The sequence below is a fragment of the Gigantopelta aegis genome, chromosome 4 (assembly GCF_016097555.1).
Source record: "Gigantopelta aegis isolate Gae_Host chromosome 4, Gae_host_genome, whole genome shotgun sequence".
Taxonomy (NCBI): Eukaryota; Metazoa; Mollusca; class Gastropoda; order Neomphalida; family Peltospiridae; genus Gigantopelta; species Gigantopelta aegis.
In genome coordinates this window covers 15,128,846-15,155,964 of record NC_054702.1, presented here as the reverse complement: position 1 = coordinate 15,155,964, position 27,119 = coordinate 15,128,846, and the positions used below count along the sequence as shown (strand labels likewise).

At 37.1% G+C, this 27,119-nt stretch overlaps 1 protein-coding gene across 1 annotated transcript in view; it reads left to right on the top strand.

Annotated features, from left to right (window-relative positions):
• Nucleotides 1-24,544, top strand: part of LOC121369709 (single-minded homolog 1-like) — a 40,673-nt gene extending 16,129 nt beyond the window's left edge. Inside the window, exons 5-12 of the mRNA XM_041494761.1 lie at nucleotides 4,298-4,433; nucleotides 5,849-5,922; nucleotides 8,573-8,760; nucleotides 13,435-13,541; nucleotides 14,923-15,064; nucleotides 15,887-17,068; nucleotides 17,414-17,615; nucleotides 18,333-24,544. Of these exons, the coding sequence (XP_041350695.1) occupies nucleotides 4,298-4,433; nucleotides 5,849-5,922; nucleotides 8,573-8,760; nucleotides 13,435-13,541; nucleotides 14,923-15,064; nucleotides 15,887-17,068; nucleotides 17,414-17,615; nucleotides 18,333-18,425 (2,124 nt within the window). The 3' untranslated portion in view covers nucleotides 18,426-24,544. The remainder of the gene's footprint in view (nucleotides 1-4,297; nucleotides 4,434-5,848; nucleotides 5,923-8,572; nucleotides 8,761-13,434; nucleotides 13,542-14,922; nucleotides 15,065-15,886; nucleotides 17,069-17,413; nucleotides 17,616-18,332) is intronic.
• Nucleotides 24,545-27,119: the final 2,575 nt, after the last annotated feature.

Sequence of the window (27,119 nt, the reverse complement as noted above, 5' to 3'; positions counted from 1 at the left end):
ACAGTTAGACTCTAGCCAGGTATTGTTTTCAAGAAATACCAAATATACAGTTAGTTCTGTAGAAAAACAATTGTAAAAATGGACATAACCATATGGAGTTTTTAGATTTGCTGGTGTTATAGTCTATTTGATGATGATGATGATGATGATGATGATAACTAGTTTAACGTGCCCATATACCACTAGGGTTAAAAACACGCCCATCGCGAGTCCGACCTCCGATAAGAGGTGGTGGGGGGGGAGGGTTGAAAATGGCAATTAGTAAAAAAGTTAATAGAATAAAAAAATTTTTTTAAAAAAGGTTACAAGCCAAAAGAAATAAAAAATTGACTGCTCGGCCGAATATTTAGATAATTTGGAGCATTTTAGAAGGACAGTCCAAAATTAAATAAGAGAAAGAAGAGAGGATCGGACTATTTAATAATATTTTTAAAAAAAAGAAGTAATTTCGACATAAAATTTTGAACGCAGATCTAAAAGTTTAAAGTCCAATCGATATGTCCACGCCAGTGGCCTCGTTAAGGCCATTTGTGTCTATTTGATGTCTGCAAATGTTTCATTTTTTACCACAGGCATTTGTGGGATCAAATAGACAATAACACCTGCAGATCTAAAAACTCCATATGGTTATCTCTTAATTGAATATGAGGTATACAGTTATCTTCCTGATACTATGGATGAGAGTTCTGGTTGCTGTCATTCTTTGCTGTTTTTGTTTATGTGGTTCCTTATTTCTTTCTGTCAGTATAATTTTGAACTGTATGAAAAGATTAAAGTTATATAGGTGTTTGTTATAGGGCAGTCTGAAGTCATATTAACTTCTTCACTCTAACAATTACTGGTATTTTTTTGTTCTCTAAAAGTCATCACTTTAAATGATAGATGGACTCTTCAATACAAAGAGGTATTCAGCAGGTTTCATACAATACAACTGTTTCATCAACTCCAGGTCATTCATTGTCTTTGAAAGTAGGAGAATGTTTGAGGAATGTAGGTGGTTATATCTAACGAGTGCAGTGAGGTGTTTAACTGTAAGCCTGAAGAATATGTGGTAGTAGCTGCTGAAAATCTGCCACCTACCAATGAACACTGAGCAACTCAGTTAAGGACTGTTTGACAATTACTTAATGCTCAAAAGTGGAAAAAATAATGAAATGTATTACGTCTGCATTCAAAATAATGTTAAAAATGTTGGAGGGGAGAGTTGTTTTTTCAAACTTCTACTGAATTTGCAATACATAATTGTTCAGCAGACCATTATCTCTGACTTCATTGATGCAGTGGGTTTAGGGGCTGGACATGTACATGTAGGTGCTGGGCATGTACATGTAGGTGCTGTGCATGTACATGTAGGTGCTGGTCATGTCCATGTAAGGGCTGGACATGTACATGTAGGGGCTGGACATGTGCATGTAGGTGCTGGACATGTGCATGTAGGTGCTGGACATGTAGATGTAGGTGCTGGACATGTACATGTAGGTGCTGGACATGTAGATGTAGGTGCTGGACATGTGCATGTAGGTGCTGGACATGTAGATGTAGGTGCTGGACATGTAGATGTAGGTGCTGGACATGTAGATGTAGGTGCTGGACATGTACATGTAAGGGCTGGACATGTGCATGTAGGTGCTGGACATGTGCATGTAGGTGCTGGACATGTGCATGTAGGTGCTGGACATGTACATGTAGGTGCTGGACATGTGCATGTAGGTGTGCTGGTAGGTGCTGGACATGTAGATGTAGGTGCTGGACATGTAGATGTAGGTGCTGGACATGTACATGTAAGGGCTGGACATGTGCATGTAGGTGCTGGACATGTGCATGTAGGTGCTGGACATGTGCATGTAGGTGCTGGACATGTGCATGTAGGTGCTGGATATGTGCATGTAGGTGCTGGACATGTAGATGTAGGTGCTGGACATGTAGATGTAGGTGCTGGACATGTAGATGTAGGTGCTGGACATGTACATGTAAGGGCTGGATATGTGCATGTAGGTGCTGGACATGTGCATGTAGGTGCTGGACATGTGCATGTAGGTGCTGGACATGTAGATGTAGGTGCTGGACATGTGCATGTAGGTGCTGGACATGTGCATGTAGGTGCTGGACATGTACATGTAGGTGCTGTGAATGTACATGTAGGTGCTGTGCATGTACATGTAGGTGCTGGACATGTAGATGTAGGTGCTGGACATGTACATGTAGGTGCTGGACATGTACATGTAGGTGCTGATTTCTTGTCTCAAGACTGGCTCCATCCCAGAGTGAGTGTAAAATTTATTGAGGAACCATGCAACTACTTCTGTTTCACTGACCATTAAAGGGGATCTAGCTCAATCAGTAGAACACTTGCTTGGCAGACCCATAGGATTTTCTCTTCATCTCAACCAGTGTCCCATAACTGCTTTATCAAAGGCAGTGGTATGTGCTGTCTTGTCTGTAGGAAGGTGTATATAACAGATCTCCTACTGCTAATGGAAAAATGTAGCAGATTTCTTCTGATGACTACATGTATGTTTCAAAATTGGGAAATACTTGGCATCTTCATGTAAGAGCCTTCATGATTAATTAATCAGTGTGCTCTAGTGGTGTCATTAAACAGAATCCAACTAACCATTAATTTGGATCATGGCCAGGCAGCCCAGATAGATTACGTGTAATACTAATTAAGGACGTTCTACTTGAACCTTAACTTGATATCATCATTAAAATGAATTAAAATGCATGAAAGGCTTGGAGGTCAGGTTTGTTTGAAATCAGAATTGTACAGTAACAATTGTAGTTGTTAGAACTAATGCACCATAACTTTTCAACTTGAATAAGAAGTACACATAGCCTTTGAAGAGTATATCTCAACATCTATCTGCAGTGGTTCTGCAAAATAATCTTCCAATGATCCCTAAGACTGTTTTTCGTTGATTCTTTTATTGATCGGGTGTCACCCTTAATCCAGCAAGCTAAATGTTAACTGTTGTAGTATTATGTGGCAAGCTAGGAATGGACATTTAATCTGTGCAACGTCTGTTGATGTGTGTCTGACGAACCATGCTTGAAATGTATCCAGCGTCATTCACATTACGGGGCCATTAGGAATTAACGTTGAAAGGGGCATTCGGTTCAGGGGAAATTGGATGATCTTTTCGACAGTCCCGACGTTTTGTCTTGCCAGCATATGGCACTGGGGTTTCCCTACCTGTTCCGCACAGATGCCTGCTAAAATTTGTGTGATTAAAAAATTATGAGAGCGTATTCTTTGATTTGCACTGTTCTTTCTGAGATTTAGTAGTCGGTAATTGCTGTCAGTAATTCCACCCTTCTGTCATGACACCGCCAACATGGTTTATGGACATATAATTGTAATAACTGCTTAAATATGAAATGCGTGTTTACTGACCCGATGCTGCTCATTTTAAAAAATTCATAACTTAATTTCCCAATCAATGGCAATGTTTTAAAACTACTCTGTCATTAGTATATATAAGAAAGCATTCTATAAAAATTAGATTTTTTAAAAATTATTATTATTATTTTATATTATATTTTTATTATTATTCGTTTTTGTATTTTAAGATTTTATTAGGTATGTGAAGTCTGGAGGAACACATTTAATTTTTTAAAAACATTTTAATGTCATTTTGTAGAATCCAAAAATGTATTACATATTTTGTTGGACAGACACTATATTGAGTAGTATTAATTAGTTGATAAATGTTAATTATTCACTGATAACATATTGTTAAGACATTCTTTGTTATGCTGTAGTTAGTAACCTCCAAACTCAGACAGAGAGAGAGAGAGAGAGAGAGAGAGAGAGAGAGAGAGAGAGAGAGAGAGAGAGAGAGAGAGAGAGAGAGAGAGAGAGAGAGAGAGAGACAGAGAGAGAGAGAGACAGACAGAGAGACAGACAGACAGAGACAGAGAGACAGAGAGCAAAATAGACTTGAGAGAGACAGAGACAGAGAGAGACAGATAGACAGAGAGAGTTGAGAGATACAGAGAAAGAATCACAGAAACAGAGAGAGAGAGAGAGAGAGAGAGAGAGAGAGAGAGAGAGAGAGAGAGAGAGAGAGAGAGAGAGAGAGAGAGAGACACACACAGAGAGAGAGAGAGGGGGGGGGCACACACACAGAATAATTAATTTCACTTGAATATCAAGTAAAAACCCTAATGCAATTGTATGGACAATTGTTTCTTAAAGGCACTCACTATAGTTACTAGACAGTATAAGATGTTTTTGGCTATTACAGCTTTTTAAACTGAACTTGTTTTAATGAAAGTGTCTGTATTGGTTTTACAGTCTGACATCATTCACCAAAGTGTAATGGAGCTGATTCATTCTGAAGACCGGGATGAGTTCAAACGTCAGCTCACGTGGAACTCAAGCCTACCACCGGAAAAGTCTACACTCTCACTTCACGAAATCATGCTGCCTGGTAAGTACATTGTCTACACTCTCACTTCACGAAATCATGCTGCTTGGTATTAAAGTACATTGTCTACACTCCACTTCACGAAATCATGCTCCCTGGTAAGTACATTGTCTACACTCCACTTCATGAAATCATGCTGCCTGGTAAGTACTGTGATACAGTGTCTACACTCTCACTTCATGAAATCATGCTGCCAAGTAAGTTCTGTGATACAGTGTCTACATTTCATGAAATCACAATGCCTGGTAAATACTGTAATAAATTGTCTACACTCTCACTTCACGAAATTATGCTGCCTGGTGAAATGTTATCATACTGTATGGTAAGTACTGTAATAAATTGTCTACACTCTCACTTCATGAAGTCATTCTGCTTGGTAAGTACTACGATACAGTGTCTACACTTTCACTTCATGAAATCATGCTGCCTGGTAAGTACTGTAAAGCATTGTCTACACTTCATGAAATCATGCTGCCTCGTAAGTATTGTAATACTTTATCTATACTTCATGAAATCATGTTGCTTGGATGTACTGTAATACATTTTCTACACTTCATGAAATCATGTTGCCTGGTAAGCACTGTTGTACATTGTTTACACTTTCACTTCATGAAATTTTTGCTGCCTTATAACTACCTGTATACTAATTCATGAATAAGTAAAATATTTCATGAAATCAGGCTGCCAAGTAAGAACACATTATATTTTTTCCCAATAGCCTCTTTTGCTCTAAATTAATTTTGGTCCTTTTCCACATCCCCGTTCTTGTCTGTTCATTGAATGCAGTCCATCTCTCATGGTCATTTGCTTAATTTAATAACAGTAAATGTACATACCTAGCATAAAATAACTTGGATGGCAGGTAGACAGAAAGAGTACATGAAGAAACTGTGGGTTTTTCCCGCTTATTTTCCAGTGCAGGTTATGACCCTGGTTTTGTTATTACTTCAAGAGTGGTATGACCACAGTGAAATCTGGTAGAATGAGGTCAACAGTATTAGGTATTTATTTCTTTAATACAAGAATGAGGGGCGTGACGTAGCTCAGTGGTACAGCGCTCGCTTGTTGCACGGTCGGTCTGGGATCGATCCCCGTCGGTGGGCCCATTGGGCTATTTCTCATTCCAACCAGTGCACCGTAATTGGTATATCAAAGGCTATGGTATGTACTACCCTGTCTGTGGGATGGTGCATATAAAAGATCCCTTGCTGCTAATCGAAAAGAGTAGCCCATGAAGTGGTGACAGCAGGTTTCCTCTTTCAATATCTGTGTGTGGTCCTTAACCAAACGTCTGATGCCATATAACCATAAAAAAAATGTGTTGAGTGTGTCATTAAATAAAACATTTCTTTCTTTCTATAAATATTTTTCCTTACTTTTTTTCATATAATTTATGCCAGGTTTTTTTCTCCCTGTAGAAAATCATCAATATCTTCATCGATCTTTTACTGTGAGGTTCCGTTGTCTTCTGGATAATACATCTGGTTTCATTGTGAGTATCTGTTGTTGTTTTCTCTTTGATTTTCTTATCTAATTAAATTACAGTGCACCTTATTTATGTTTACATCACTCAGGTTCAAACATGCCCACTATGTGAACAACTTCTGATTTCTCTTGGGGCCACAGTCGGAGTAAAATAATTGAATTGTAGAGTTGTTATTATGGTTGATTATAAAACAACATTGGCAGAGCTGAGTACATTTTTTAAAGGTAAATGTTATTCTAATTTTTCCAGTTCTAACATATTTACAATAATTATACATGGACATGTAATTTATTAGATACCTTTTATTAAAATTATGTAGAATGTTACCTTACTGGTCGAATTCCACCATATTTTGGAGTAATACAAGATTTACATGTAGTAATGTTAGATTTACTATTGATCCAGGAAATTTTAACTGTATATACCGTATACTGAAAGGCTTTGTTCATAAGGTCGTAAAAACAGATCTTCATTTTTCCATTTTACAGATATTATTACATTAAAAAAAACCTATTTAATTTGTTTTTTTAATTTACCGGTGGAAATACATAATTGATATAATTTTTTTTATTAATTTAAGTAGGAACTGAATCCTTCCATCAGACCATCTGTCTCTCCATTCATCCATCAGTTCACACATATATCCATTCACACATTAACTCAAAAACACATCCATCCATCCATCTATCCATCCATCCATCCATCTATCCATCCATCCATCCAATTATCCATCTATCCATCCATCCATACATTGGTCAATCCATCCATCCATCAGTCCATCCATCCATCCATCCATCCAATCATCCATCTATCCATCCATCCATCCATCCATCCATCCATCCAATCATCCATCCAACCATCCAATCATCCATCCATCCTTCCATCCATCCATCCATCCATCCAACCATCCAATCCATCCATCCATCCATCCATCCATCCATCCATCCATCCATCCATCCATCCATCCATCCATCCAATCATCCATCTATCTATCTATCCATCCATCCATCCAACCATCCAATCATCCAATCATCCATCCATCCATCCATCCATCTATCCATCCAATCATCCATATATCCATATATCCATCCATCCATCCATCCATCCATCCATCCATCCATCCAATCATCCATCCAATCATCCATCCATCCATCCATCCATCCATCCATCCAACCATCCAATCATCCATCCATCCCACCATCCATCCAACCATCCAATCATCCATCCAACCATCCAATCATCCATCCATCCATCCATCCATCCAACCATCCAGTCATCCATCCATCCATCCAACCATCCATCCAACCATCCAATCATCCATCCATCCATCCATCCATCCAACCATCCAGTCATCCATCCATCCATCCAACCATCCATCCAACCATCCAATCATCCATCCATCCATCCAACCATCCAACCGTCCAATCATCCATCCATCCATCCAACCATCCATCCATCCAACCATCCAATCATCCATCCAACCATCCAATCATCCATCCATCCATCCATCCATCCATCCATCCATCCATCCATCCAATCATCCATCCATCCATCCATCTAACCATCCAATCATCCATCCATCCATCCAATCATCCATCCATCCATCCAACCATCCAATCATCCATTCTTCCATCCAACCATCCAATCATCCATATGACCATCCATCCGTCCATCCATCCATCCATCCATCCATCCATCCATCCATCCATCCATCCATCCATCCATCCATTCATCCATCCATCCATCCATCCATCCATCCAACCATCCATCCAACCATCCAATCATCCATCAACCATCCATCCAACCATCCATCCATCCATCCAACCATCCAATCATCCATCCATGCATCCAACCATCCATCCAATCATCCATCCAACCATCCAACCATCCAATCATCCATCCATCAATCCATCCATCCATCCATCCATCAGTCCATCAGTCCTCCTTCCCTTATCGATTGATCAATCCATCCATCCGTCCATCCATCCATCCATCCATCCATCCATCCGTCAGTCCATCTGTCCATCCGTCCATCCATCCATCCATCCATCCATCCATCCATCCATCCATCCATCCATCCATCCGTCAGTCTATCCATCCATCCATCCATCCATCCATCCATCCGTCCATCCATCCATCCACCATCCGTCCATCTATTCCCTCTCTCTTCACCTTCTCTTCCTTCCTTCCTTCTCCATCCATCAGCTTATCTATTTCTCTGTCCCTTCATCCATCTGTCCACTCACAATCCATAAATCCATCCATCCGTCCATTTGTCCATCCATCCTTCAGTCCATGGTCAGGTCAGGTCATAGGGCTTTACGTGCACATTCAGAGCAAGCTGTTGTAGTCCATGTATTACCCTGTCCCTTTATCCTTCTATCCCTCCCTCCCTCCCTCCATCTATCCATCACTTCATCCATTCATCCATCCAATCATCCATTTATCATCCATCCATCCAATCATTCATCCACCCATCCGTCCATCCATCCATTCTTCCATCCATCCATCCATCCATCCATCCATCCATCCATCCTTCCATCAGTCCATCAGTCCATCCGTCCATCAGTCCATCAGTCCATCCATCCATCCATTCATTCATCCATCCATCCATTCATCCAAAATGTAGTTGTTTATGTTGGATTTTTTTCTTCAGACTTTAGAGATAAATGGCTGGATCCGTGTTCTACATGGTTCAAACAGCAGAGTTGATGAACTTCAACTTGGTCTGTTTGCCACATGCTGTCCGTTTGGTCCCCTGTCACTGTTTGACATTCCCTCTCGGGAACTGACCTTCAAGAGCAAGCACAAGATGGACTTCTCGCCCATCACCATGGACAACAAGTAAGTGAACTAGATGAGGACCTTTCTCAATCACCCGCTAGCATCAATTTTTGTGTTATGATGTGATGTGTGTGGATTGGAGGATGCTGCAACCAGGGCCTGACATAGTGACTGGGTTTTTGTATGGGAAAAACCCCAGTCAGAGAATGGGTCCACCGAGATCCTATGACTGACTGAGCTATATTCTGACCCATGAGTTCTGTCTTGTGTTTTTGTCAAACCAGTCTTAGCAGTGGCAATCCTAAAGGTAAAATATAGGAAGGGTGTATAGACATCGGAAGTGGTTGTTCTGGGCTTTGTTCAGGACAGTGAGTTAGTGGTTAGAAAGAAGTGGCTTTACACTATCTCACTGAGTTGTTGAAACTTGCACCGGGTGGGAACCGGTATTGGGATTCAAACTCAGTACCTACCAGTCTCATACCACGACACCACCGAGACTGGTATACTTTCATCACACGGGTTATTTTGAGTTACCAGTGTAATTTCTGCCGGTATTTGGAAACGCACCTTTAAACACTGTTTTGTCACCTGATCCGTGAAGTAGGGATTACCCGAGGTTACACAAGGCCGGATATTACCCATAAGGAGAAACAAAGGTTAAGTAATGTCTTTTGTAATTGGCTCTCTCTGTGTGGCCAATTCCCACACTACCCATGATCCTTATCATTAACTCAGGAGCTGAAATATGTGATGTGTTTTCACCTTGTCGTATGCACAGCTTTCACAGTTAAATCAACATAATATACACTGACAAGATAAGCTGTTGATCTTTTTGTGTATGTATCAGCCTCGGTGGCACAGTGGTTAAGCCATCAGTCTATAGGCTGGTAGGTACAGGGTTCACAGCCCGGTACCAGCTCCAACCAAGAGCGAGTTCTTAAGGGCTAAATGGGTAGGTGTAAGGCCACTACACCCTCTTCTTTCTCACTAACCACTAACCAACTAACAGCTAACCCACTGTTCTGGACAGACAGTCCAGATAGCTGAGGTGTGTACCCAGGACAGCGTGCTTGAACCTTAATTGGATATAAGCACGAAAATAAGTTAAAATGAAATGTGTATGTATCATTATCAGTTTGTACTGGAGTGAACAAATTGCATTTTAAAACATTTGGAGAAGAGTATTCTAGTATGATACCTGGACGGGGGGGGGGGGGGGCAGTCTCTAGTGGGGAAGGCACAAGCTATAGATTTTTTATCTTTAGTTATATAAAGTAGGACCAAAAAACTGTACATTTTTGCCCTTGACTTGGGGACACTGGCCCCCTCTACCCCCCCCCCCCCCCCCCCCAGTACCAACAGGCCTGCACTTGCTTGAGATTTGGTGGGTTATAAGATCAGAGGACCCAACAGATTTCTTCCTGTCCCAAACTGTATGTGAGAAACTGCATATAGAAGATCCCTTGCTACTATTTAATTCAGTAATTAATTATATGTCATCATATTATATTCGGATGGCAATCGATTCTGCTTAATGGACTGGTACATCAATGATTGAATAAATATTTAACAACACACCAGCACGAAAAAACCCACATTGGCTAGTGTTGACCAACATCAACACGAACATTTATCAATAAAACACAATGTAAACACCTGTGAAAATTAAGAAAAAGTTTGTTTTGTTTAACAACACCACTAGAGTACATTGACATAATGAGCAACTCTTTCCACTTAGCAGCAAGATATCTTTTATATGTAGTATACCACAGACAGGATAGTACATACCATGGCCTTTGTTATGCCAGTTGTGGAGTTGGAAAGAGAAATAGCCTTTATGAACCCTCTACGTGAATTTATCCTAATCCAACCATTCATGAAAAGTTGTTGTTTTTAATATACGCTTTGTGGGGTTTTCAATTCAGGGTTTAAATGTGGATGAAATGTTATTCAAAATGGGTAAAATTCATATTTTGGCTCAGGGCTAAAATGTCCAGAATTACAATTTACCAGTAGTTTCCACAAATTAGTTTTTTTAAACCAGGTGTTTCAATTGTCATATTATGTTAGACATTTAATAGCCACTGGCAAAGCAATGTGCTGAGGTGTCATTAAGTAAACAGCATTCCTTTCATTTCCTTCCATTTAAGGAGCAGAAATATTACAAAATTTTGCTTCGTCATTACATTTACGTAGTAGTAATAAATATCTTAATGCTACATCACTATGCAGGTCACTATGTTTGTAACATATCTCAATTTCCTCCCATTCCTCCACTGAACCAGTTGTGTTTTGTAACCTTTAGATGTATATCATCTAACAGCTTTAAACAACACAGGCAAAAACACTGCATCCATATACTTGTATTTCAGTCATCAAAATATTATGGTCATTACGCTTCTCACCTAGTATGCCTCATTATGACTGTGCTATCTTGGTGGTGCTAGCAAACACCTGGTGTGCTACTTACCTGTAATTTAATTGTTCTGCTAAGTCATCTGTGGATCAGGTGTATGCAGATTTAGAGATAAACATATCGGATAATCCTTTCCGAAATACAGATCCTTAAATTGGCGATATCACTTGTTTTGCCTTGCATATCGTTTTGTTACTCACATGTGTGGTGTCGATGTATTCAGTGTGGCTATTGTAGATGATGTAATGTTGAGATCCCTTAACAAATTATCTCAAACTATGATAAGAGAGAATGATATATACAGTAAAAACTGTGTTACGCAGCCACCAAATGGAGCATTAAAAGAGTTTTAAGACAGGTGGTTGATTAATACAGGTCAGTTTGTACTCTATTTGATGATTTGGGGAAATAAAAAACAGACCTTTTAAGATTTGTTTAAATGTGATGGCTACTTGTGCATGTTTGTATGGTGGCATAGAACTGCCATCGACTTAATGACAAATAAATAAAAAAGTTTTACAACAAAAAGATATATTTCTAGGCATTTTGTCAATATAATGATATAATTAAACCAACATAATCTGAAAATATATCACAATACAGTAGAATCTCACTGGCTCTAACACTGTTGGTGCATCAAAATCTGTTCGACCCATCGGGTAGTTCGAACCATGCATTCGGCCGTTGTCGGGTGCTTCTGTAACACAAAAACCAGTCGGAACACCTCGCATATTTCCGTAATACTGGCTTGGGCGAGATGGTCCGATTGACTCATGAGTAACAAAGTCGCCATCAAATGTCGGATGAGATACATATTTGTAACTATTATTTATTATTGTTAAATAAACAAATAACAAGCACACTGGTAGTCTGTATTTATAAATATTTATTAATTTAAAAAATCGTTCTTTATTATGCTGTTGTAGAATCTTTTGCGACATTGACAATGTTGAGAAAAAATGAAAGTGCATAAAGCACAGGCGGAGGCCCTTTACCTGTTATTGTTGCAATCACTACGTTACATTGATCTCTTCTGTATTTCAAGTTAAAAACAAAATATACTGACGCTCATGCAGTGTAGTGATTAAAATGATTAAAGTAAACCAGCGAGGCCTGCCTAGGCTCACCAATTGATAGGTGTGACATGCAAGGTTCATTCAGCTAATGATTATCATAGTACAATTGTCTGTACTAGAAAGATAATTACCGATAGGTGCTAAATAAACAACATGATAAGCTGGCATATGATCTAGGATTAATTCGTTCCACTTCCGAATTTATAATAACTTACTTTGTGACTGACGTGAAAGGGTCGATGAAAAATGTGTACATAAATAATTTTTTGTATTTCTTCGGATAGACTTAGTTGTTCGACCTAAATATGTTTAATTTTACAGTTCGGACCAATAAACTGGTTTGAGAAAAAGCTTCTGTTCGACCCCAGGGGTATTCGACCAATCAGCACCAAAATAAAAGGGTTTAATAGACAAAAAAATCGGGACATTGTTCTTGGTTCGAGAATACCGGTAGGTTCGACCATTGGGCCAATGAGATTCTACTGTAAAATCAACTCTTAACTGTAACCGTAACCCTAAATTATGTTGTTATGTCAGTGTTTGACTGTGCATCTGTTTAAACCAGGTGTTACATCAATTGAAGCTCTATATAAAGGCCACACAGGAACAGATACAGGGATGGTGCAGGGTGTGTTCATTATTGCATCTCTTATTGTAATTTTAACCCCATACAGTGCTATAAAATGTTTGATGTTTTTTACTAAACATTTGCACTTGACATCCAGTGCTAAGCACACTACACATTTCATATTCTGGCCTATTTTCAAATTCCTGTAACTGTCTCTGAAATAAATAAGACCTTTACAGAGAGATAAAATGAATAATTTGTGTAAGAGGACCAAAGTGTCATTTGTACAGAATTGGCAAACAGACATAGTTTGAAATGTGCTGAGGTGTTTTTAGACAAATATACCTTTCCTTTTTTATATACTGAGTGAAAGAAATAAGGGAACACTTGGTAGAGTAGATAAAATTTGATAATCTATTAGCATTGTAATGTTTGTACAGGACTGACTGCTAGTAACACGATTAACTTACTGACACTATGAATGAGTTTTGGTTGGAATTATTACTGTTAGTCTTGGTGTGATCCATTATTTTCTCCATCAGTATAATAATACATAATCGTTAATATAAAAGTGAAAATACCTTTCAGTCATCTTTCTACTAAAATGGCCTTAAACACTTACACTTAATTATTTTTGCATCCATGTAACTGTGTATCTGTGTTTTGTGTCACAGGGGGAAGATCATGTTTGGCTATGCAGACCATGAACTGGCAGCCAAGTCTGGCTATGACTTGATCCACCCTGATGATCTGACCTACTTCTCAGCAGCACACCAGGAATGTAAGAACATTAAATTCATCAAACTGTGCTTATTATTTTAATCCTAGATTATGACCAGTAATTCTGGTCTAATTCAAAATTGTGTACCACTGAATGATGAAGATTATATTGTCATTTTAATCCTAGTTTTGTGATAATAACAGTAGTTCTGGTCGGATGATGAAGATTACAGTATTATTTTAATCCTAGTTTAGTGATAATAACAGTATTATTTTAATCCTAGTTTAGTGATAATAACAGTAGTTTTGGCTGGATCATGAAGATTACAGTATTATTTTAATCCTAGTTTAGTGATAATAACAGTAGTTCTGGTCGGATGATGAAGATTACAGTATTATTTTAATCCTAGTTTAGTGATTATAACAGTATTATTTTAATCCTAGTTTAGTGATAATAACAGTAGTTTTGGCTGGATCATGAAGATTACAGTATTATTTTAATCCTAGTTTAGTGATAATAACAGTAGTTCTGGTCGGATGATGAAGATTACAATATTATTTTAATCCTAGTTTAGTGATTATAACAGTATTATTTTAATCCTAGTTTAGTGATAATAACAGTAGTTTTGGCTGGATCATGAAGATTACAGTATTATTTTAATCCTAGTTTAGTGATGATAACAGTAGTTCTGGTTGGATCATGAAGATTACAGTATTATTTTAATCCTAGTTTAGTGATAATAACAGTAGTTCTGGTCAGACCATGAAGATAACAGTATTATTTTAATCCTAGTTTAGTGATAATAACAGTAGTTCTGGTTGGACCATGAAGATTACAGTATTATTGTAATCCTAGTTTAGTGATGATAACAGTAGTTCTGGTCAGACCATGAAGATAACAGTATTATTTTAATCCTAGTTTAGTGATAATAACAGTAGTTCTGGTTGGACCATGAAGATTACAGTATTATTGTAATCCTAGTTTAGTGATAATAACAGTAGTTCTGGTCGGATGATGAAGATTATATTATTATTTTAATCATATTGCAGTGATTAAGATTGATAGTTTTGGTCTGATTGCATATCATTGGATGATGAAGATAATAATATTATTTTAATCATATTGCAGTGATTAAGATTGATAGTTTTGGTCTGATTGTGTATCATTGGATGATGAAGATAATAATATTATTTTAATCATATTGCAGTGAGTAAGATTGATAGTTTTGGTCTGATTGTGTACCATTGGATGATGAAGATTATAATATTATTTTAATCATATTGCAGTAATTAAGATTGATAGTTTTGGTCTGATTGCGTACCACTGGATGATGACGATGATATTATTTTAATCATATTGCAGTGATTAAGACTGGTAGTTCTGGTTTGATTGCGTACCACTGGATGATGACGATGATAATATTATTTTAATCATATTGCAGTGATTAAGACTGGTAGTTCTGGTTTGATTGCGTACCGCTGGATGATGAAGATGTGTGGATGGATGTGGCTACAGTCGAGCTGTAAGGTGATCTACAAAAACAGCAAGCCCGACTTCATCATCTGCACACACAGACAGCTGACGTGAGAAAGCCATTTCAGTTTTAGTCAGCTATTTCAAATTTAGTTTGGCTTTCAAATTTAGTTAGACTTTTCAGATTTAGCCTTTTCAGGTTTAGTTAGCCTTTTCAGATTTAGTTAGCTATTACAGATTTAGCCTTTTCAGATTTAGTTAGCTATTTTAATTTTAGTTACTTATTTCATATTTAGTTAGCTATTTAAGATTTAGTTAACTATTTAGATTTAGTTAGCGTTTCAGAATTAAATATATTAACTCATCACACAACTATAGGCTTTCTTAAATTCATACTGATATACAACTAGTTTAGTGATCATTTATTTTTCAAGCCTCATATAAAATGATTATTCTGAATGTAGCAGAACCAAAAGGTTACAGTTTTAAAATGTTACCTTTAAAATATATTTTGGAGTGTTTTTGTTCACTTTATGTACTTTGAGCTGCTATTGTAAATATACAGATAGAGGCCAACGTTAAACAATTACATTAATTCAAATTTATCTATTGTATCATGTACAAACCTTAAAATATATTTCAGAAATGAAAATCAGAGAAATGAGAATCTAGAATCCCAATTCCCCTCTCACTCCCTGAATCTTGAATTTTAGTGCCACCCAATCTGTTTTTGTTATTGTTTTTTGATGAAAAGCTTTCATAAACCTAATTTTTAATGTTTAATGTTGAATGTTCTTTTCATCTCTGATAGTTTATACTGCATCTTTATTCATTTCAAAATCATCTCTGTCACATTGTAGAGCATCAGTAATTATTCTCTTCTTTGTTATTAAAATGTTTTTCTTAATAAACAACTTTCCTTTTATTGTCAGTGATGATGAAGGTCAAGACTTGTTCACTAAACGAGGCAATGAGTTCAAGTTGCCCTACCCACTCCTCGACATAGACTTGTGTGCAGGGTTTGGGTTTGCCGATGAAGAACTTAACTCTAAGACAAAATCAAAAAGCAAGAAAAAATCTCAAGGACGTGAGTTTTCTCAGAACAACAGGAAAAGGAAAGGTGCTTGTTTGTTGAATGGGTTTAACAACAACTACCCATACCCATACGATACAGGGGAGTTCAAGACGGACATTGTTTACCCCTACGGCAGCAATAACTTTGGATTTGACACAGACATATACAGATCTCATGGTTACGGACCTTTAACAGGATCTGTTTACCCATCCACAGACTCATATCGTCTAGAGGCTGAGAAGCATGGACTCTCTAACGGTTATTACCTTGACCACAGGCAGTATCAGCCATCTCTTCCATATCCAACAAACGGGTATGCAGACATCATGACAACTGCTCCAAAGTATGGGTATGACATTCCCAAATATGGATATGACACATACAGTATAGATCTCACGAAGAAAGGTTTATGTGGTGAGGACTTGTCTCATTATGAAAATGACTCTCGTAAGTATGGGTATGATATTCACCCACATGAGAGGTTCCCTGCGAGGTTTAATGGCTCCCTGGAGCCTGTGGATCTTCGATCTGCAGCTGTGTACAACACAAACAATTTCATGAACCCCATCGAGGGGTCAGTGGCCCCGCAGTGTATAGCGTCACCAGCTTTCTTCAGGACTGTCCATAACCAGAATCTGTATCCAAGAGACCCCAAGCTAGACAAAGCATCGTCCCCCGATTCTCAGGATCTCCTTCCCTCCATCCCTCTCAGTCACAGCTCAGTGATCAAGTCTGTGCCCAGCCGCGACTCCGGTCAGTCCGGTATGAACAATAATCTGAACTCTTCTGTGTTGTCCAGCATGAACAGTGAGCAGAGTAAGAATTCAGATGTGAACTGTTCCTCATGGACAATGTGTGCTAAAGGACAGCAGATGTATAATAATGGTGGTAGCTCAGGGTCAGGTTCAGACCGAGGCACAAGCCCTGCTCATTCGGACTTAAGCAGCAACGAAATGCATTCAGGAGGTGGCGGTGGTGGATCTCTATCGAGATCAAGTCCAAAAGTTGCAGGAGCTCCAGCATCTGTCATTCACATGGTGTAAGTTTTATATATTTTCTATGATAACATCTTACCAGTGTACCAGAGATGGGTGGAATATTTACTTTGAAATTGTGATGTCCTGGCTTAAGTATTTCAATATCCATATGTTGTATGGGCATGGAAAATGACAACTAAATATATTTATTAGGAAGTGATAACCATTAACAACAGTAAGCTCGGATAGTTGGTGTGTGTCCTCCAGCATAGTTGAGCATTAATTAGATATGAAGTATGAATAATCGTGTGAGTAAGCAAATATTGTTTTTGTTCATTCATTATGAAGCTTCTGTTGTTGATTTTCAGACAGACCATTAAACATCCATAATTCATTTATTTTTCCAGACGGTCATGTGACAAGCAGTCTGTAATCAGCAGTATTCCTGTTCCTGTAGTGAAGCCAGCATCGTGGCCACACCATTACAACAACAACAACAACAATAACACAATGTATGACAAGGACTGGTCGATGACTGTTGCAGATGCTTACACCTGCGGTACAAAGTCACAACGAGGAGCCATCATTGATCCCATGAACCACCCCAAGGTATGCTTACACAGTTGGTGCCCATGAGACACGTTACATCTGTAGTTATCAGTTTTCTTGTGAACCACCCAAAGGTGTTCTTACATGTTCAAAAATCATGACACGTTTTACCATGTATATGCTGCTATTGTAAGCTATGATATATTTCACTCATAAATATTGGGAAGCAAAATTTTTTAAGTTGTTAAAATGTTCCAGTTGGTGAAGATTAACTTCCATCTGATGAAAAAATTTAAAATCTAATTATCTTTTCATCAAGTTCAAAACATCTAGGGGACTATGAAAACTAATGGCATAATTACTCAAATCTATTAGAATCTGAAGCCCAGAGTGATATGGACATACTTAATCAAAGATAAAATTCTTATGAATTTGTCAGGTATTTCAATCTTTAAACACTATCCAAAAACTGTTCTTGTCCTTGCTCTTTAATGAAAAGCTCACAAGAAACTAAAGATGAGAATGTCGCTTCCAAAACAATCCTGAAAATTTTGTTGATTTCTAAAGGTAATTAAATTCATTAAGTTGGCCAGAGTGTGAAATGCACCCATAAAAATAAATTGGGCAGCATTAAAATCCAAATTTCCAGATGAATGTGGAAAATTCTCATCTATAATAACTCCACAATTTTTCAAATCTTACAAAATGTTCTGGATTTTTGTCCAGTGCCACTATCATCTCCGCATAATTATTTACCCACTGTATCTTCCATTTCAGCACATGGGCCTAAAGACACTTGGTAACTGTGGTGACAACCCACTCCTGAGTTTCTCAGAAATGACACACACGCTCCTCAGCAGCAGCCACTGACACTTCCTCTGTTAACACTTAGCATTACACACTTAACACTGTTCACAGGGTGTGCATTCGTTCTCCTGGAGGTTACTAGTCCTCTAGGGTTCTCTTCACAGCTCCACTAGCAGTCGGCTTCCCTTGTGTGATGGAGACTCTTCAGGACAGAGTCACGGTTATCCACCCGATAAACTCAGGTTGTGCTGGTTATGGCTTCTCTCTATTTATTTTACTGTTGACACATTATGGTTTTTTCACAGTTAATATTTCAGAGAAAGAAGCCTTGCCCAACATTCTAGACAAAGTATCATAATTACCTTGTTTTTGACATCACATAGCCACTGTTTATTCAGTGTGCTGAGGTGCCACTAAATAAAGATTCATTTACTTGGAGACATCAGTATAAACTGGTGGTCATTTGATTCATCTACTGAATAAAAATACAGTGGGGAAATCACAACACAGAGAAAGAATCATTCATCTAGTGCTTATTGTTCTGTAGAAAAAGCAATTCCAGAAATGTTTTGTTTATTTAATTAGAATGGGTTTTTTATTGGTTTTGTTTTAAAGATTCATACCAGCCAATAACACGATCTAAAAATTAATGTTAATGTGAAAAATCAACATGAGCCAATGATAGCTTGGTTTATATGTGTACATTAAAGTTATTGGGGATAAGGTCCAAAGCAACCAATGATAGCTTTGGTTGTGTTATTCGAATGTCTTCTGATATATCATCAGCCAATGACAGCGAAGTTAATATCTACTAATAGCAAAGTTCCAATGGATAAATTCATGTCAGTTCATTTGCTTTGTGGTGGCAAATATACTTCATATTACTTTTTTTTTTTAAATCCATGCAGCATATCTGGTCCATTTTAATCTTTATGTGGGACACGTTTTGTTCTGTAGCAACCACACACAGACCGTTTTATTGGTTAATATAGTTTCTACACTCATTAATGTACAGCAGTTTCGGTTTTGATTGTAGTCGGGTCTGTAATTCATAAAATATGTATACATGTGTACATGTATCATTCTATAATTTTAGCCTATTTATACAAGGCCTTTCTAAGCCTAAAATAACTAAAGGGGACTCGTAAACATCAGCAGAAGGTGCTGGCTAGGTTCTGTTTTGTGCCATTCTAATCTATAACTTGTCATGCATAAAGTAGATCACACATTTGCTGTCTGTATATACACAGACAAATGATTTGTTGTTCAACATTATAAGATTTGAGTTAATGTTATTTATTTTGCTGTATTTAATGATACAAAAATGCTTGACTATGTAGCCATTGTAATATGATTCAGGCTAATAGAGTCCTTTTAACATTTAATATTACATGTTATTAATATTTGTTTCCTCAGAATAGCAATATGTCTGTATATTCCATATGTTTCTGGTGGTACCAATGATTGTAGAAGCTCAAACTGGATTATGCTTCCAAATAAGTTCTGTACATATTAAAATAAATAGTATAGGTTAATAGCGAGTTACTACGAACATTGGAATGACTGGAAAATGTTAAGAAAAACTGTGTTAATCTGAAAAACAATGCAATGGCTGCAAAGTCAAAAACGTCACTTTAAGAAAGCATTCGAGTTGTTACCAAGACAGTGCTTGTCAATTTAAACGAAAACATCTTACAGACAAACGAACGGTAAAACACGAAACAAAATCAAGCGTTTATAGCATTTTGGAAAATTAGAATATTTTTATTATAATAATTACTAATTATTATTTCTGTTTGTTTCCGTGAATCACTTCATTGAAATACAATATATTTAATATATATTTGTTACCAGTCAATTCAAACTGACATGTATGACATTTACCACCATTATGATGCAGGAGGTTTTTTTTTATTTTACGCATGTTAAAATGATGTAATCAAATATTATTTTTAACCATATTCATCGTATCCATGAGCATTACCATTCAGGAATTCTTGAAAGGACTTCGTTTTTATGATGGACTAGTTAAATTTAATTTAGAGCTAACCTTTTTTTCAAGGAAAATAACTTTTAAGAAAAGAAGATAAGAATTCGCAAAACTCCTCTTCCCCCGGCTAAGTGACGCGCTCGGGATCAATATCAGGTCTGTGCCTGTTGCCCTTTTTGGTTTTCTTGTTCAAGGCCACTGGCCATCTTACCTCCCACAGATCATGGCTCCGTATCGATGATATGCTACCCATTTGTTCCCGCAGAGAAGGCGACTCGCAACAGTTGATCCCATAGAACTATAGGCTCTGTCCGAATGGTCTTCATATATAAAGGATCATTTTACACTAATCCATCCCACGTTGCCCAAGCGTCGTCATACGACAATTGTGGTTGCCACAATCAGACGGTTGGTGTAACCAAATATTGACCCCAAGATCTGGTCCAGATTTTGCTAATCTCTCTCTAAGGTGTTGAAGAAAGATAAGATGTTAACAAGAGCCGTGGAATTATAAAGACATCTATCACAACTTAAGTGGATGGCTATCGGTGTCCGGGGATGTCAGGGCATGATTTCACCCGATGCTTACTCACCTAGCACTCTCTGAACTCGGATTAAGTTTTATAGGGTGGGAGGAACTCGTAAAAGAAAGTTTGAGAGTAAATCACCACCAGCTGTGAATCTCGCGTTCCGTAATGGTAGTCCATGTTTCAAGGTGATCGACAGTTTAAAAAGTATTTCACTTTTTTCCCAATACAACGAATTCAAACCACTTAAGTAATTAAATAGATTACAGTTTTCGACATACATGTTTAATGGAATGTAATTTAATTCTATATTAAACAGTTAAAAGTTATTTCATGGTAATCGAGTTGCTTATTTTAGGGTTATAGTATTTGTCCGTGTCATCATTGTTCCAGAAAATGTATGTATTTCTTTATATCGTACACAATATAAAATTATAATGGGTTGAGGATAGGGTGGACAAAATATTACTCAAGATAGCGTGGAAAAAACCCACATTAGGATTATTTTCCAGTGGGTTTTTTGTGTTTGTTTTTTCTTTCTTTTTGTTCGTTTAAAGATATTCTAGTAATGTTAATATTTGTGCCTGCTGGATGGTTAATGATCTGGTGAGCTCAGTATAAACCAGTAGACTAAAACTGGTAACCCATATTATGTTTGTTTGTTTCTCGGTCACTCTTTAACAAGGCCTTTGAGATGTAATACGGGAAGGGTCTTGTACCACTTTCGGGACACCTGTTCTGCGCTCAGCCAGACAGAACGGAAAGACGTTCGCTAGACTGGTACATACGCTTCATCGTTAACCGAATAATCAGCATAGGGAACCAATCAAATAGTTCGTGAAATTTAGCGTCGCTCGCTGTCGCTGAACGCAGGCTGATTATGGCGAGATCATCACAGATGAACAGAATTAGACTCTCTAGTTGGTGATTACGTATCATTCGGCATAGGTTTATCGATAAGATACACTAGCCACTGCAGAACCTGGAACATAAACAATTATTTTTAGATGGTTATATGCTGTTTTATTTACGACCACTAAACCAGTGATACGTGTCAACGCTAATTTTGGTAAACCATGGGATTGCAGTTCATATGAAAACTTTTACACATCATAACCGATAAACATGCTGGTCACAAAATTAGCCCACTTTACGTAGTCTTGAAAGAGTTAACCCAGTTTACGCAATTCCAGAGTTTTTTGTTTTCTCTGTCACCATGTTTGTTAGACAGACTTGTCCCAGAGCTCTAGCAGCAGTCACTTGCGGTTTGCACGACGGCAGATTTAACCATTTTCATTCCTGTATCTTGACAGGGGAACCAGTCCTCCAAACCCCGATCAATATAGTCGATAACTGCACCCACAATTGATTCTTCCAGATTCTTCTTCTGACAAAAGGAAGTAGTGTACAGCTGCAACATTTAAGACAAACCTGAAACCAGTGTGCGCTCTTTATATCCAGTTAATTCCAAGTCGAGATTATTTTTATGAGACTTGAGGGAGGTTATCAACAAAGTAAGATATGGTCCAAACTCATGTTTTGATACATGTAAGAACTCTCATGTAAAACAAAATACAAAAACGAAAATAAAACACCCAAAAATGTTTCTTCCTTTTTGTCAAATCCGGAGTAGATTTAGTATTGAGTTTGAAACTACGTTTCTGAATGAAATTATTCCCTAAATTTGTTTCTATTTGTATTTGTTACTTTTATAGCTGCTTATCTCTTTCGACGTGGTATGCATGATGTCGATCTAGGGCAGAAAACGCCAGGTCCCCACATACCAATATCTATTTAATCCTTTTTCTGTGTTATTTTGAATTATTTTATTTAAAATATATCCACCCTTGACAAGACATTCACACCGAGTAGTGTGGCACGATTTAATTATGTTTAGAGCTTGTTCCAGAAATGATCACGAGGGAGCAGGGAGTGTTCTTCAAAACGCCTCACAGACTATAGTAAAACACACAAATCTATTGATTGAAATTTTTTTAAGGGAACCAATTATACTTGAGACCAAATTTAATTCATTGCCAGTGTAGTTAAATTATGTCTACAGTGTAAAATACAAAGATGTAATGTTGGATTGGACGTTAGTACTGTGGGATTGAGAGCAAATGAAATAAACAAATGTAGTGATGGAAGGAAATAAGGGAACATAACAGTGTGGTATTTGAGAGCAAATTTAATTCACTACTGGTGTAGTTCTAAAATACAGAGACGTAACGTGGGATTAAATGTCAGTGGTGTGGGATTGACAGCCAGTAACACGGTTAACTTCCTGATACTGTGGATGAGGGTTCTGGATTCAATCAATATTTGCTGTTACTAGTTTTGTGTTTCTTTATCCCTTGCCATCAATACCCACTTACAAAAAGTATATTGAAAAAAAACCCCAAATGTATTGCGCTTTCTCAGTGGCAAATGTTGCATCTACTTCAGAATTTCATGCCAAATAAAATTATTTTCATAACTTTAAACATACTGAGCATACCTTTCACAGGGCTCTAACTTAAAATTTTCGAGTTGTGCAAATAACATGCCAAAGAAATTTTGATGCGCATAACGTAAAATTCATGACCCAGCATTATCGACAGCAAAAGTACTTTACCATCGTGGACAGATCCCTGGCTTGAGGGTTACCCGCCCCCTCCTCTCCCTCCTTCTCGACCCCACGTGATCATTTGTGGAAGAATCTTTAATTCCGACAGGTCTGCTTTAGTAACAGATGCAAGGATTGGCCTGAGTGTTCTATATTTATTTTGTTCACTAACAGCGTGCCAGTGCTTCACAATGAATGACTCCCACGTTTGACTTCTGTATTAATTCAAATAGCGGGATATAGGCTAATGGTAAAGTGCTCACCTGAGGTGCTATAGATCCTAGGATCGTTGGGGTTTCCTTTACAACCAGTCATCTACGATTGGTTCTTTAAAGACTGATATGTGCTGTCTTGTCTATAGCAAAGTGCATATAAAATAGCCCTGCTATTTAGATAACAAGTTTCATTTCACTAAAGACATAGCTTGATGAATCATGTTAGTTAACTACACACTTTGTTTTCAAACTAATAATTAAACCTTTACACGACAGTATAATGTTCGAGATTTTTATTTATTATTTTTGTTATTATATTATTTTGTTTTATTTTAATTTATTTCGTTTATTTATTTTATTATTTAGAAGAAAAAAAAACAAGAAAACCTTTTGGGTTAACAACTGGGTTTTTGACTTCTGAATAAACAAAATAAATATATAATAAACAAAACTGTCACCATATATTAACATATTTGACATCACTTCTCTTCCATATACCTGGCACTTAATGCTTTGGCTTGTTTAATTACCGTGTCCAAAATTGTATTCAACAGATCCTGTTTGACCGTTGACAAAACAAGTTTTGTCACAAAAAAATATTATTTCTGTACACCATATTTGTGACTATTTATGTACCTTGAAAAAAAAACGTAATAAAGAATAGACTGTACAAATGTTTATGATCAGTGAGCAATTCTTTTTATACCGTTATATTTCTGTCATGACTTGAGGATCTCTCTCACCTCAGAAATGTTATATATATTTCCGTATTATTTGTTTTTTGTTTGACAGCATTGCTCTACTATAGACCATGACAGACGTACAAATAAAGACAAACGTATTTATATGTGTTGTTTTGTTTTGTTTTTTTATTTATTTTAAATACATTATTGTTATCCTACTGGTCCCTTTTTCAAAAGTTTCCATCTCGGTTTATTCTACCGTAAAGAACCTGTATTACACACAGCTTCAATTTAGACTATATTTTGTAAACTATTATTTAACAATTTAGAGCAGACAATCCACATTACCTTTATAATTTTTAGATATTCTTAGACTACAATTCAAAAGCGAAGCGCTAATATTCCATTGTTTAGTCTTACTTTTTTTTTTTACAAAGGCAGTCGATAAACGCCGATAGCGTGTTTATTAGACACACGAGTTTATTATGAACGGTAGTTGTACCTGTGTTTAGCATCAGTATTAATAATAATGCATTATGGTAAGATGAGACTACAGCTTTAAATTATGTTTCTGTCCATCTCCATATCCCAGTCCTTGTCTTTCAAACAGCAACTGGTGTCTACAACTGTCTAGTCGACACCCCTTAGAAACCTAACCTTTCTCAATCAGTTACTATTGCATGTTATCTTTTTCAGCTATGGTGCAAGATAATTTAGGGAACAGCGACCCCTTATTTAGTTATATATGTATTTATTTATTTTGTTTTGTTTTATATGGTGTTGTTTTATTTAATTTTATTTATTTTTAAACAAAGAATTTTACAGAATAAATGAATGTTTAACGACACCCCAGCACAAAAATACGTCAGCTATTGGGTATGAGACAAAGGTAATGCATTTTTTGTTTACAGATAACACCACTTTAACTAATAATTATGGTCTATGGCCCCTAATGAGAGTCGTGTGCAGTGGGTTTGTTATCGTGCTGAAATCCTTTTAAGGTTCCGTATAATGATACCTGCGTTTTATTCACTTTGCAATCAGTCGCCATCAATCAAGCAGTTGCACTGGGGCAGGTTATAATAGCTGTCAGTGGTAATTATGAGGATAATTCAGGCATGTATTTACATACAACCACGGTTCAAGCACGCTGCCTGGGGCGTGCAACTCTATACTCACTTTTAAGGACAGATGTTAATGAGTTACTACTAGAGAAAAAACCCGCAGCTGTTAATATACAAGACGTGAAGTACTAGTAAAAACTACAACATTCAGAAATCGTATTGGTTTTCCATAAATTTTTTTAAAAAACATTAGTAAAGTGACAATCCTCCTAGTAGTACTTGTAAATTGTCCTGGGAGTGGCAGTCCTCCTATAAACGAAACACACAACTTATTCATGTAAGTAGTCGCAATATTTCACAATTTTCAAAAGACTTTGACTTTGAACTTTTTTTATGTCTTCATATACCACGAAAGTTTCGAACACGCCTATCTCGGGCTTAACCTCTGATATCGCCAGTGACTAAGTCCGGCACAGTTTTCAAAAGATACAATTTTATATATGTTAATACGTTTGTCCTTCAGAATGTCTTATCTTAAAAACAAAGAGGACCAATTGCAACCTGCAACATTTGATAGAGTGGTAGTGCCAGTGGTAAAGCGTTCGCGGTCGGTTTAGGACCGATCCCAGTCGGTGGACCCATTGGGCTATTTCTCGTTCCAGCCAGTGCTCCACAACTGGTGTAAGTAACAAAGGCCGTGGTATCCTGTCTGTGGGATGGTGGATATAAAAGATCCCTTGCTGCTAATCGAAAAGAGTAGCCCATGAAGTGGCGACAGCGGGTTTCCTCTCTCAATATCTTAGCTGTGAGAGGTAATTATGAGGATAATTCACGCATGTATTTACATACAACCACGGTTCAAGCACCTTAACCATATGTCTGACGCCATATAACCGTAAATAAAATGTGTTGAGTGCGTCGTTAAATAAAACATTTCTTTCTTTCTTTCATTTGATAGAGATGATGCCGAAATTCTGTTCATCGACACAATTCATGTAAATTATAAATGGCGAACATGTTTGACTGAAAAAATATTTATTACTCAAACACCAAAATGATCCGGCACAAGTCTGCTAACATACCATACGAGACCCTCTCCTATATATACATACGATGTAAGTGTGACAAGATATTGTTACATAATAGTACATTTAGAAGTTCATTCCAATGGTAAACAGTGAACAGTATGAAACCATTCGGATACACAAGACTACTCATAGTGGTTTAACTTAAATTGTACCAATAGGAAAATAATTTAGCATTAAAAGGCTACTAACATTTAGAATAGTTTGATCGACACTAATAAAATGTATTGTAAAAATTATATTCGTGCTGAAAACAGTTTCGACACTTCTGTAAGACTAAATTTGATCAAGACTACTCAGACTGTAAACAAATATTGTGTATGCACTTGTCAGAATATAAGTTTCCGTTGACTACTGATACACACAGTACAAACACCATAACTACTGCTTTTTAACGAGACTACTTTACAAAAACAAAAATGTTTTAAGACATTTTGTCATTACTAAAAACAGAAAGTTTGACCGATACTACTCGAATATGATATTCAAAAATATACCCACTCCTCCAAAAACAACAACAAAAAACCCAAAACAAACAAAAAACAAACAAACAAACAAACGAAAAAACCCAAAAAAACTGCCGCCACC